The following is a 12,762-nucleotide window of genomic DNA, read 5'->3' on the forward strand; positions in this document are numbered from 1 at the left end:
CTGCCCTGTACGCAGATATACCCCAGGGATGCCTGCGGAGCGCACTCGGCGGCTGCCGCGTTCGGCGTCCTTACGGGCGTCCCTGCCTGTGGTAATGTCTACCGCGGCACCTGACGAAACTTCTAGATTGTTGCTGGCTTATGGTCATTGCACAGGAGACAGGGTTCTCTGAGGATTACAAACAGTGGCTTCTGCTGACTAAAAACATAAGAAATGTCCTTGTACCTCCTGAGTCTGGGTGGGCAACAAGAAGCCACCCCGTGCCATCCTCACAATGACTTTCTTGCTGTTTCTGCTGGATCGCCTCGGACAATCAGGCTCTCAAGGCTGTTGTCAGCCTCGAGGAGATGTTAAGTCACATCCAGGGGAAACGCAAAGTCAGGAGAAGGCTTACAATTACTGAGACCTTTCTTGTCTGTGAACAACCTTAATCATCACCGTCTCTCTCTCTTTGGTGTGTGTGTGTGTGACCTGACATTCGGGTAGCTGTAAGCAAAGGCCAGCTGTAAGTTTTCCAAGTTAAACTGAACAAGAAGTTGAATGCACGAGTACAGATGTGTACGGTGCCCTTTATGAGTCTCTCAAAGAAGTGCATTCCCTCCCCCCACCAATGCTGACAGTCTGCCTGCTTAGTGGAGGGACATTTTCTGAGAGGAATAAGGTTCCTTTTTCCCTAATTACTTCTACTCTGATCTCATTGTCTCAGTTCTCCTACTGGTGTTAATACAATGGAAAGGGGAGTGTCGAATGTTCCATGAACTAAAGGCTTCAATCTTCATGAGAAGGGGCACAGAAGTTATTCTTCTGCTGACTTAAGAAAAAAAACTGAGATGACCTTTTAAAACTTAGAGACACTCAAATACGCCCTGTTTGTGAAGCTGGGACAGGAAACACACAGATTAAGTATTAAATAATCTCAAAGCTCCATTTGACCAATGGGTGCTAGTTTTCTCACCCACCAACCCTCCCTCTACTATTAACTGAACAGAGAGAGAGAGAGAGAGAGAGAGAGAGAGAAAGACATTGATTGGCATTTACCTTCTCTGAGCTGTGCCTTGTTTCAAAGGCACAGAAAAGGAGAGAAACATATTAATACCTCCTGAATAATCTATCATTGTGAGTGTCCTAATACTTAGCAGTTGATTTTATAGGGGAGGCAGAACAGGAACTTTCCCGTTAATTTTTCTGTGATAATAAAGAGCAAGTAAATGTATGTCACAAGGCTTTCTTCTTGACATGTACTTTTTTTCCTGCTCTCCCTCAGTGCCCTTGGGAAGAAGATCTGTTTGACGGGGTCTCAGCTGTGTCAGGTGGTATGGGACAGTGGAGAAAATGCTGAGTAGACAGCTGAAGGCAGACCTCCACATGGGGTCTATGTGGGAGAGTAAGGGGTCTGTGAAAGAGAGCTCTAGTCAAAGTAAGAAATACGGCATACAAAGAGACGGTCTTGATCCTGAGAGCGCTCACAGGCTCTTCTGGAGCTTCAGTTATCATGAAGCACCTGGACCGCTCGAGGCTGTCAGCCAGCTTCAGAAATTATGCTGTCAGTGGCTGAGGCCAGAGATTAACTCCAAAGAGCGTATGTTCGACCTGCTGGTGCTAGACCAGTTCCTGGCCCTGCTGCCCTGGGAGATCCAGAACTGGGTGCGGAAGTATCATCCCCAGAATGTCAAACAGGCTGTGTTCCTGGTAGAATGGTTGCAGAGAAAACCTGATGGAGCAAAGAATGAGGTAAGAAAAAGGATTCCTTACATATGCAATGAAATAGGATAGTGGTGGATATATTGGGGTGGGAGGTTATCAGGGAATAAGACAGATTAAGTCACCACTCTTCTGTTGTTCCTTTAGGACAACTACGTGGGATCCGAAATCACAGACAGGCAGTAATAGTCAGGCCAAGGGTTTCAGAGTTCCTGGCAGAGTCTTTCCTGGCGTTAGAGAAAAGAAATGTATTTTTTCCCAATTTAGAGCCAGCGTGAATTGAAGGTGGTGGGCCTAGTCTGGCGTGGCTAAAGAAGCAAGACTTAAGTTCTCAGAAACAGAAATAAAAGGCCAGAAAGAGTTGGGAAAGGAGAAAAGGTCCCAAAAATGGACAATGTGTATAGAGAAACAGAAATATAAATCAAACAACTCTAGGGAGACTGCAGTAAAGGAGAAGAAATAAAAAGGAAAAAAAGGGCAACAAAGATATGGAAAAAAGACAAATGCCAACAGAGAAGTGGAGGGAATCAGGATGCTGACGGGTAGTGTCCTCTGTAGTGGGAACACGTATCTCTGGGCCGGGAGAAAAGAGCCTCCAGTGCCCTCCCTTTGTGGCCTGTCCTTGGCCCTGCTGGAGAGTGGGGAACCAAGGTATGCCTCTGGGAGATGGCAGCACACTTCCTTTTCTCAGGAGCCCACCTTAAAGAATCCGAGGCAGGACATGTTTTTGGTGCCTTATTACAACCAAATTATGTGGAGGGAGGTTGGAGCCCTACTCTTCCCCCATCTTTTCCTCCATTCTGTTCTCTTTCCCCATGAAATCTTTCCCTGGCTATGGGAGGATTGGAAATTCTGGCTGACAAGAATGAGTTTTTTAATTCAGTTTCTTATCTTTTAGAGAAAACTAGAAGATAGAAATCCACTAAGGCAAGGACCCAAGCCAATAAAAGCCAGTGAAGGGGAACAGGCAGGCTGCCCAACCCTGCTGATAGCTTGAGCTGGGTCTCTGTGCACAGGGATGGGGACTGCTGGGTTGGAGGGGCGGTGGCATTAGTCATAGCCTTTTCCATTTTATCCTAATTTTCCCAGATTTTGAGTATAGTTCTTTATGGGAGCATAGTGGCACAGTACCTCTTCAGTCTTTTTATTACTTTCATTAATGTCACGTACTCCCCAAATCTGGGCCCTACTCTTGTTCCTCCCTCCACTACCACCCCAAAACCAAAAGTAAGTTCTGTGCTAATGAGGATGGGGATTATTTCTAGGTCACAGCCCATGAGCTGGGAAAGGAAGCAGTGCTCGTGGGAGGAACAGCAGTGGCCCCAGGCTTCAAGCGGAAGCCAGAAGAGCCCCAACCGATGGGCATGTTCCAGAATGAATGTTGGAATACATGCCAGGTACTACAAGAACAGCTGGGCAGGAATACTCACAAAGAAACCCATCCTGTATATGAAAGAGGTGAGGAGCTTCATCATAATTCTTTTCACCTGGGAGCTGTGATAGTAATTGTTTCGGCTAGAATGTCATGGGAAATTTCCAGGTGTGCAGCCATGCTAGCAGCTGGGATGTCTCCCAGGTGGGATCACCGTAGTTCAAAGGTGGGTGAAGGTCGGGGTTGGCCTGGGGGACAGAAATATCCAAACCACAGAACCCTGATACTCACACTGTGAACTCTGCTCCTCTGAAATTTGAAAGAAGAGAAGAAGATGGAGCAGGGGCAGGTGGGGCCCCCTCACTCTCACAAGTTGCAGGAGAAATTGGGATCAGACATGAGCTGTCAATAGCAGAATGTGAAGACAATTGTACAACAGGAAAAAAGTAATAAAAGACAAAAGTCTTCCACATTTCCTGCTGTACGCTGGGGACCTAAGTCCTTCACTTTCAGACCTTTTTTGCCCAGCTCAATAAACAATTAATTTTATGAGAGGAAAGATTAATGTATTTCCTTTTACTGATTTCCCTCACGAAATCTGGAGAAATAGTGAACTAACTGGGGAACCAGTTCTATGAGTGGTGGATATTTGGTTCTTATTTGCAATGAAAAGGCCACTTCTGGGCACCACACGCACACTTGTCAAGGTGACCTGTCTTTATTGAAGGCATCCTGATGTATTTTAGAAATCAGCTCAGGATGTTCGGAAACAGGAAAGAGAAATTTTCTCTGGCTTTTTTCCACTTACAGCTGCGCATGCTCAACAGATTTTAGTCCCTTCTGAGCAGAAAAGCACTAATGACCAGAAGATGGCATCTGAGCTCGTCTTGCCTAAGTCCCAGGTGAGCTGTACTCTCCAGCTTTTTCAGGCAACCTGAACATGGCCTTGTGTCTGCTTGTCCCTGCTGACTAGGACCCATAGTGTCCAGCAGGTGCTTTGAGGCATGTTAGCCCCCAACTGTCTTCTAGCCAAATAGGCTTGGCACTGTGGGAACTGGGCACCTCCTAGGCTGTTTACTGATCCTCTTTGCTTCTTCCTTTCTGCCATCTCGCTTTTTTCCCCTAAATCTTGTGTTCACTTCTTCTGCCCCTGACCTACTGTGTAATTCAGAGATGGGTGGTAGGACAACTTCCATAGTGGCAAGTACTAAACTACAGCCCATTCTGTTCTCTAGAGTTTGTTGACATTTGAAGATGTGGCTATATATTTTTCTGAGGAAGAATGGCAATTATTGGATACTTCTCAGAAGACTCTCTACATGGATGTTATGCAGGATATCTATGAGAATGCCATCGCCGTAGGTAAATATTCCTTCCTTCTGTGTAGAAGTTGAGTAACATGTTATGTCCTCAGTTGATGGAAAATGGACCCTGTGAGAGAGTCCCAGTGTTCTAATAGCTGGTTGGTTCTCAGCTCGATGGTGGGGGGGAAAGAAAAGGCTTACCTGGTTCACCAGGGGAGCTTTTTATTAATACACGTGTCTCACTTCTATATTCTAAATAGAATTCTTGATCTATCGTACCCTCACCTGCACCCTAGAAACCTTCTCTTGTCATATCTTTTCCATCTCAGTAAAGGGAACCACCATTTACCCAGTTGCCGAGGCCAAAAACCTGTCACTCATCCTTGACTCCAGTCTTTCTCTTATACTCCGCAGCTGATCCATTGGCAGGTTCTCTTAGCTCTATCTGCAAACTATATCCTGAATCCAGCCCTGTCTCAAGCTCTTCCACTTTCATCATCCTTGTCTAAGCCACTATCATGTCTAACCAAGTCTGCTTCAGTATAACGGGATTCCCGTTCCCTATGTTGCTTTCCTCTGTCTGCCTAACATTTACTTCTTAGCTTCCTCATTGCATATCTACCCACATCCACAGTAGAGTATAAAGAAGATATTGCATCCAAGATTCTGCCCATTTAAACATTTGGAGTAAAAAAAAGTATAAAAGTGTTATTCACTCTACCTGACGGTAGTCTGGAATTAAGATGACAGTCCATGACCACAAGGTTTTCTTCTCAGAGCATTACTATTGCATCCTGAACTTAAAGTGATCTATTTAGAGCAAGGGGAAGAACCATAGATCCAAGGTCCCCAAGAGTTCAGGGATAGTCTTAGAGAGTCTCCTACAGGTAAGTGTAGACATGGGAAGAGGAGAAACATTCCTTGTAGAAACCTTTACAGGGGCTTAACATTTTAAGATTCTGCTATATTTTTTCAGTTGAAGTTTTTATTGAGATACTTTTAGATTCACATGTAGATTTAAAATGTAATAACAAAGAGAACCCATGTACACTTTACCCAGTTTCCCACAGTGATAACTTTTGCAAGAGTATTGTATGATATCACAACCGGGATATTGATACAATCCACTGATCTTATTCAGATTTCTCCAGTTTCACTTGTATTCATTTGTGTGTGTGTGTGTTTTAGTTCTGTACAATTCTATCCCACGTGCAGACCTGTGTATTCAACACCACTCCAAAGTAAACTGGACACTTACATTAGCACAAGGATCCCTCCTGTTGCCCTTTTAAAACCATGCACACTTCCCTGCCACACCCGGTGAACCCATGCCAACCACTAAGCTGTTCTACATTCTTAAAATTTTGCCATTTGAAAAATGTTATGTGAATGGGATTATAAAGTACGTAACTTTTTGGGATTAGCTTTTTTCATTCAGAGTAATTCCCTGGAAATGCATCGAAATTGTTGCATGTATCATTAGTTCATTCCTCTTTACTGCTAAGCAGCATCCCTTGATATTGATATGTCACCATTTTTGTTTAACCATTCACCCAAGGAAGGATATCTTTGCTGTCTCCAGTTTTTGGCTATTATGAATAAAGCTGCCATGAACATTTGTGTACAGGTTTTCGTGTAGAGATAAATTTTCATTTCTCTGGGATAAATGTCTCAAGTGTGCAATTGCTGGTTCATGTGGTAATTATTCATGCATATTTAATTTTATAAAAAAGTACCATACTGTTTTCCACAGTGGCTGCATCAGTTTACATTGCCTTCTGGTAATGTGTGCGAGACCGAGTTTCTCCACATCCTTGCCAGTGTTTACTGTCAGTACTTTTTTAATTTTAGCCATTTTGATAGGTGTGTAGTGATATCTCATTGTGTTTTTGATTTGCATTTCCCTAATGGCTAATGATGTTTTATATCTTTTCATGTGCTTATTTCCCATCTCTATGTCCTCTTCAGTGAAATGTCTTTTGCCCATATTTTAGTGGGATATTGTTGAGTTTTGAGAATTCTTTATATATTCTAGATTCTAGTGCTTTGTTGGATAAGTGGTTTGCAAAGATTTTTTCCCAGTCTGTGTATATCCTTATACTCTTCCCATGGGCTTCCCCAAAGTAAAAGTTTTTAACTTTGATGAGGACTGATTTTCCCTTTTGTCCTTTTATAGATTGTGTTTTTGGTGTCAAGTCTAGAACTCCAACTAGCTTACCTCTCTATCTCTAAAATTTTATGCTTTGTTTTCTCCTAAAACTTTTATAATTTAAAATGTTTTACATTTAAGTCCCTGATTCATTTTGAGTTAATTATTATATAAGATGTGAGGTTTAGTTTTTTGTTTTGTTTTTTGTTTTTTGTTTTTTTTTACCTATGGAGGTCCAATTACTTCAGCATCATTTGTTGAAAAGGCTGTCCTTCCTCCATTGAATTGTTTTTGTGCTTTTTCATCGAAGATCAGTTGGGCACATTTGTGTACATCTATTCTGTTCCACTGAGCTGTGTCTGTCCCTCTGCCAATACTGCACTGTTTTGATTACTGTAGCTGTATAGCTAGCCTTAATATCTATCGGGTAGAATGATTCTTCCCACTGTATTCTTTGTCAGTATTCTTTCAGCTGTTCTGGGGCCTATGCCTTTCCATGTAAATTTTAGTGTAAGCTTATTTATGTCTACAATAAACTTTGTTGGGATTTTACCAGAAATTGCATTAAAGCTATACATCAGTTTGAGGAGGATTGACACCTTTACTATTAAATGTTGATTCTTCCAATCCACAAACACAGTATGTCTCTATTAAGTTAGGTCTTCTTTAATTTCTTCCAGTAACTTTTTGTAGTTTTCAGCATACATATACTGCATATGTTTTGGGGAGTATATGCCATAGCTTTTCATTTTTATTGGAGCAATTATAAATGGTATTATTTTTAATTTTGGTTTCTGCATGTTCATTGTTTTTAGATAGGAATGCCATTGATTTTGAGTTTTGTTATTTTATCCTGTGACTGTGCTGAATTCACTTATTAGTTCTAAGAGGTTTTTTTGTAGAATCCTCGAGATTTTCTACATAGGCAATCCATGTCATCTACAATACCTTTTATTTCTTTGTCTTGCCTTATTGTATTAGATCCACTGTGTTGAATAAGAGTGGTGACAGCAGACATCCTTATCTTGTTCCCAATTTTAGCATGAAAACATTAAGTCTTTCACCATTACCTATTAGGGGGTTTTTGTTGATATTCTTTATCAAGTTGATATAAATCCTAACTTTATGAGTGTTTTTTTTACATCATCAATGGATGTGGGATTTTGTCAATTACTTTTTCAGTGTCAGTTGATGGAAACATGTGATCTTTAGTTTGTTGATAAGGTGGGTTATGTTGATTGATTTTCAAATGTTGAACCAGCTTTGCATACCTGTAATGAATCCCACTTACTTGGTCATAGTATATCATTCTCCTTATACATTGTTGCACTGAGTTAGCCAACATTTCGTTGATAATTTTTACATTTAAATTCTTGGGAAATGTTAGTGTGTAGATTTTTGTTTGTTGTTTTTTTGTTTTTAAATTTAGTACTGCCTTTGTATGGTTTTGGTATCAGCGTAACACTGTCCTTATAAAATGAGTTGGGTAGTATTTCCTCCTCATTTTTGGAAGAGATTGCATACAATTGTTAATTCTTGAAATATTTGCTAGAATCCTCCAGTGACACCATCTGGATCTGGATATTTCTTTTGGGGAAGCTTTAAAATTATGAATTCAGTTTCTTTAATGGTCATAGTGCTGTTCGGGTTATCTGTTTCATGTTGGTTGAATTCTGGTAGTTTGTGGTTTTCAAGGAATTGTTCCGGTTTCCCTAACTTTTAAAATTCATGAACATAAAGCTCATGGTATTCTCTTCTCTTTTTAGTTGCTGTAGAATGTGTAGTGGTATGCTCTATTTCCTTCTGGGTATTGGCGATCTGTTTCTTCTTCGTATTTTTGTCAATCTTGATAGAGTTTTATCAGTTTTATTAATTTTTTGAAGAGCAAGACTTTTATTGATTATGCTTTCTGCCCTCAGAGGTATTTCCTTTTGGATGCTGCTTTGGGTTTATTTTCCCTTTTTTCTAGTTTCTTGAGGTAGGAACTTAGATTATTGATTTGAGGCCTTTCCTCTTTACTACTGTTAACATTTATAGCTATAAATTTCCCTCTGAGTACTTCTTCAACTTGAATTCCATCTGTTTTGATATATTGTAATTTTATGTTCATTCAACTGTTTTTTTATGTCAGCTTATTATGGGGGTACAAAAGTTTAGGTTATGTATATTGCCCATGCCACCCCACCCCCCTGAGTCAGAGCTTCAAGCGTGTCCATTCCCCAGACAGTGCACATCACACTCATTATGTAGGTATACACACATCCCCACCCCCCAGCCCCCAGCTCTGTCCGACACCCGATTGGTGTTATTTCCAAACGTGCATTTAGGTGATGATCAGGGAAACCAATTTGCTGGTGTGTACATGTGGTGCTTATTTTTCCATTCTTGGGATACTTCACTTAGTAGAATGAGTTCCAACGCCTTCCAGGAGAACAAAAGAGATTCTATGTCACCGTTATTTCTTATAGCTGAGTAATACTCCATGGTATACATATACCACATTTTAATAATCCACTCATGTATTGACGGGCATTGGGATTGTGTCCACATCTTTGCAATTGTGAATTGTGCTGCTATAAACATTGGGGTGCAGGTGTCTTTTTTATACAATGACTTTTGTTCTTTTGGGTAGATGCCCAATAATGGGATTGCTGGATCGAATGGTAGGTCTACTTGAATGTGTTTAAGGTATCTCCATAATGCTTTCCACAGGGGTTGCACTAGTTTTCAGTCCCACTAGCAGTGTATGAGTGTTCCTGTCTCTCCGCATCCACGCCAACATGTATTGTTTTGGGACTTTTTGATAAAGGCCATTCTCACTGGAGTTAAGTGATATCTCATTGTGCTTTTGATTTGCATTTCCGTGATGATTAGAGATGTTGAGCATTTTTTCATATGTTTGTTAGCCATTCTTATATCTTCTTTTGAAAAATTTCTATTCATGTCCTTTGGCCACTTTTTGATAGGGTTGTTTGACCTTTTCTTACTGATTTTCCTGAGTTCTAAATAGATTCTTGTTATCAGTCCTTTATCAAATGTGTAGCATGGGAAAATTTTTTCCCATTCTGTAGGTTGTCTGTTTGCTCTCGTGACTGTTTCTTTGGCTGTGCAGAAGCCTTTTAATTTAATCAGGTCCCATTTGTTTATTTTTGTTGTTGCTGTGATTGCCTTAGGGGTCTTCTTCATAAATTCTTTGCCTAGGCCAATGTCTATAAGTGTCTTTCCTACATTTTCTTCTAGAAGTCTAATAGTTTCACACCTAAGGTTTAAGTGTGTTATCCACTGTGATTTGAATTTTGTGAGAGGAGAATGCAGTGGGTCCTGTTTCAGTCTTCTACATGTGGCTATCCAGTTTTCCCAGCACCATTTATTGAATAAGGAATCTTTTCCCCAGAGTATATTTTTGTCTGCTTTGTCAAAGATTAGATGGCTATATGAGGATGGTTTTATATCTGGATTTCCTGTTCTATTCCACTGGTCTGTTTCCCTGCACTTGTGCCAGTACCATGCAGTTTTAATAACCACAGCCTTGTAGTATATTTTGAAGTCTGCCAAATTAATACCTCTCATTTTGTTTTTATTGCCTAAAATTGCTTTTGCTAAACAGGGTCTTCTCTGGTTCCAGGCAAAGCATAAAATTATTTTTTCTGTATCTGTGAAAAAAGATGTTGGTAATTTAATAGGGACTGCATTGAATCTGTAGATCACTTCGGGTAGTGCAGACATTTTAACAGTGTTGATTGTGCCGATCCACGAGCATGGTATGGTTTTCCACCTGTTTACATGCTCTGCGATTTCCTTCCTCAGTTCAGCTCTATTTCTAAATATCCCTTGAGACTTTGTGTTTGATTCATGGGTTATTTAGAAGTGTTTTGTTTCATTTCCACATGTTTTTAGGTTTTCTGGTTTTGATTTTTAGTTTGATTAGATTTTTGTCATATTTCCATTGCTTGATCATTTTGTCTATGATGTTAGGAGAGTCTGGGTCCTATTTAAATAATATTTTGTTTTAGCAGACAGTCACCCTGTTTTAGTTTAGCATAGAGGTTCTTTTCTTGTTTTGTAGGATATGCTTCCAGTGATAATTTTCAGAGCCTGTATGGTGTTATTTTGGTCTCCTTGGTTTAACTGGTACTTCTGGGGCTCCCATGGGTCCCTGCTGCTGCTGCCTGAGGGTGTGGAAGGCATTTTCTTAGGCTAGGGTGTATCTCAGTGGGGAAGGAGAGTCTCAGACCCATGGGGATTAAGAGACTTCATAGTCCAGGCCGCTTGTTGTGGCTGTTCCCCTCTTGCCAGTTCTGCCTGTCCACTTTGGTGTCTCCTATTGAGTGGAGAGAGTCTCCTATCTACAGTATTAAAGAGGTTTCCCATGCATTCCTCTTGATGTGGCTGGGTCCCTACTGCCAGTTCTGCTTGTACGTTTTGGTATCTTTCAGCTGGGGTTGAGGAGAGTCTCTAGCCCAGTAGGGAGGGCAAGTTCCTCTCCTTGCCACTTAACTGTTGACAGGACTCCAGGCTGATCCCCTTTGCCAGTGATGTCTGGTTTGCTTGATGTTGTCAGGTTTCCCATTTATGCTGGGGAGGGAATAAACCTACCCAGGAAGCCTTCTGTTGATAGGTTGAGGGTTGGAAAACCTGGTATCTGGGTTGCCTTTTTCTGTTGGATATGGGGATGTAAGACAGCCTGCTACATTATTATTCTAGTTCTGGGGTCCAAAACCGGTTTGTCTTTTTCTTAACACTTTTAGAATTTTGTTTGTGTTATCTCAAGCATTATTTAATGGGTTTGTTGTTATGCCTAATGGGGAGGATCAAGGAGAAATGAACTAGAAATAACTTGTTCCTGTATTTTTTTAAAAGCAATCATCATTCACTTTTCTCTCCATTTGTGTAGTTTTCTTGTACTGAGATAACAGATGGCTGATTCTTCTGTTTATTCTAACAGGGTTAATGCTCAAAAACCACACTGGAAACGATCGGCCTGTATCTGTTCCTGAATCAGAAATACAAATACCAGGATGCAAAGTATCAGAAAAGACCAGAATGGAAGTTTCCCAGAAAACAACGAACAAGGAAAATCATGGTGATACACACAGGGTTCAGACATGGCGTCTAGCTTTTTCAGGGAAGAAAAGAAAGAAACTTTCAACTTGTAAAGAAGAGCTTCCAAAACTTACAGATATTCATGGGAAAGGCCACACAGTAGAGAAACCTTTTACATGTCAGGAATGTGGTAAAAGCTTCAAAGTTAGCTCTGACCTTATTAAGCACCAGAGAATTCACACTGAAGAGAAACCCTATAAATGTCAGCAGTGTGATAGGAGATTTAGATGTCGTTCCAATCGTAATAAGCACTTCATAATACACCAAGGAATAAAACCATATAGATGCTCATGGTGTGGGAAAAGCTTTAATAATAATTCAAATGTACATAAACACGAAAGAATTCACACAGGAGAGAAGCCCTTTAAATGTAATGAATGTGGGAAAAGCTTCGTTCAGAAGTCCCACCTTATTGGACACCAGAGAATTCACACTGAAGAGAAACCCTATAAATGTCAGCAGTGTGATAAGAGATTTAGATGTAGTTCAGATCGTAATAAGCACTTCATAATACACCAAGGAATAAAACCATATAGATGCTCATGGTGTGGGAAAAGCTTTAGTGATAATTCAAATCTACATACACACCAAAGAATTCACACAGGAGAGAAGCCCTTTAAATGTAATGAATGTGGGAAAAGCTTCGTTCAGAAGTCCCACCTTATTAAACACCAGAGGACCCACACAGGTGAGCAGCCTTATACTTGTAGCATATGCAGCAGAAAGTTCAGCAGGCGGTCAAGCCTTGTTAGACACCAGAAACTCCACAAGAGAAGGGAAGTGTGTCCAGTGTCTCAAGTTTGAGGAAAGTCACCATATTGAGCTTGGCCTTATAAGTGAGGAAAGAATACAAAATTATAAGGCCCCTAATGATAGAAATCTGTCCTCAACAGAAAATTTGGGAGGGGTACATGTCATGCTTTACAGAAAGGAATCTAAGCTGTCTCTCTTATTCAGCATTCTGTGTTCAGTGCCTAGCAGAAGACTGTTACGTAATGAATATTTTATTTTATTTTATTTTATTTTATTTTTCTGTGTTTAAATTTTAATGTTATGTGTACTTGTTTCACATTGTCTTTCTAGGATGGCGTTTATGTTTCAAGTATTTCAAGAGTTATATGTTCTCCTTTTGG

At 40.5% G+C, this 12,762-nt stretch overlaps 1 protein-coding gene across 1 annotated transcript; it reads left to right on the forward strand.

The window, feature by feature from the left end:
• The first annotated feature begins 1,365 nt into the window (after positions 1–1,365).
• LOC123628196 (zinc finger protein 75D-like) lies at positions 1,366–12,433 on the forward strand. The gene is made up of 5 exons (XM_045537838.1): positions 1,366–1,731; positions 2,967–3,159; positions 3,884–3,975; positions 4,309–4,435; positions 11,472–12,433. The coding sequence occupies exons 1-5, from the start codon at positions 1,366–1,368 to the stop codon at positions 12,431–12,433; spliced, it is 1,740 nt and encodes a 579-aa protein (XP_045393794.1).
• The last annotated feature ends 329 nt before the right edge of the window (positions 12,434–12,762 follow it).

The sequence above is a fragment of the Lemur catta genome, chromosome X (assembly GCF_020740605.2).
Source record: "Lemur catta isolate mLemCat1 chromosome X, mLemCat1.pri, whole genome shotgun sequence".
Classification (NCBI taxonomy): Eukaryota; Metazoa; Chordata; class Mammalia; order Primates; family Lemuridae; genus Lemur; species Lemur catta.

What these genes read in the sequence shown, in the direction of transcription:
- LOC123628196 (XM_045537838.1), top strand. Translation starts at nt 1,366, where the DNA reads ATGGGGTCTATGTGGGAGAGTAAGGGGTCTGTGAAAGAGAGCTCTAGT. An exon ending in CTGATGGAGCAAAGAATGAG is followed by an intron (nt 1,732 to 2,966) that starts GTAAGAAAAAGG and finishes GATTATTTCTAG; the next exon opens with GTCACAGCCCATGAGCTGGG. An exon ending in CCATCCTGTATATGAAAGAG is followed by an intron (nt 3,160 to 3,883) that starts GTGAGGAGCTTC and finishes TTCCACTTACAG; the next exon opens with CTGCGCATGCTCAACAGATT.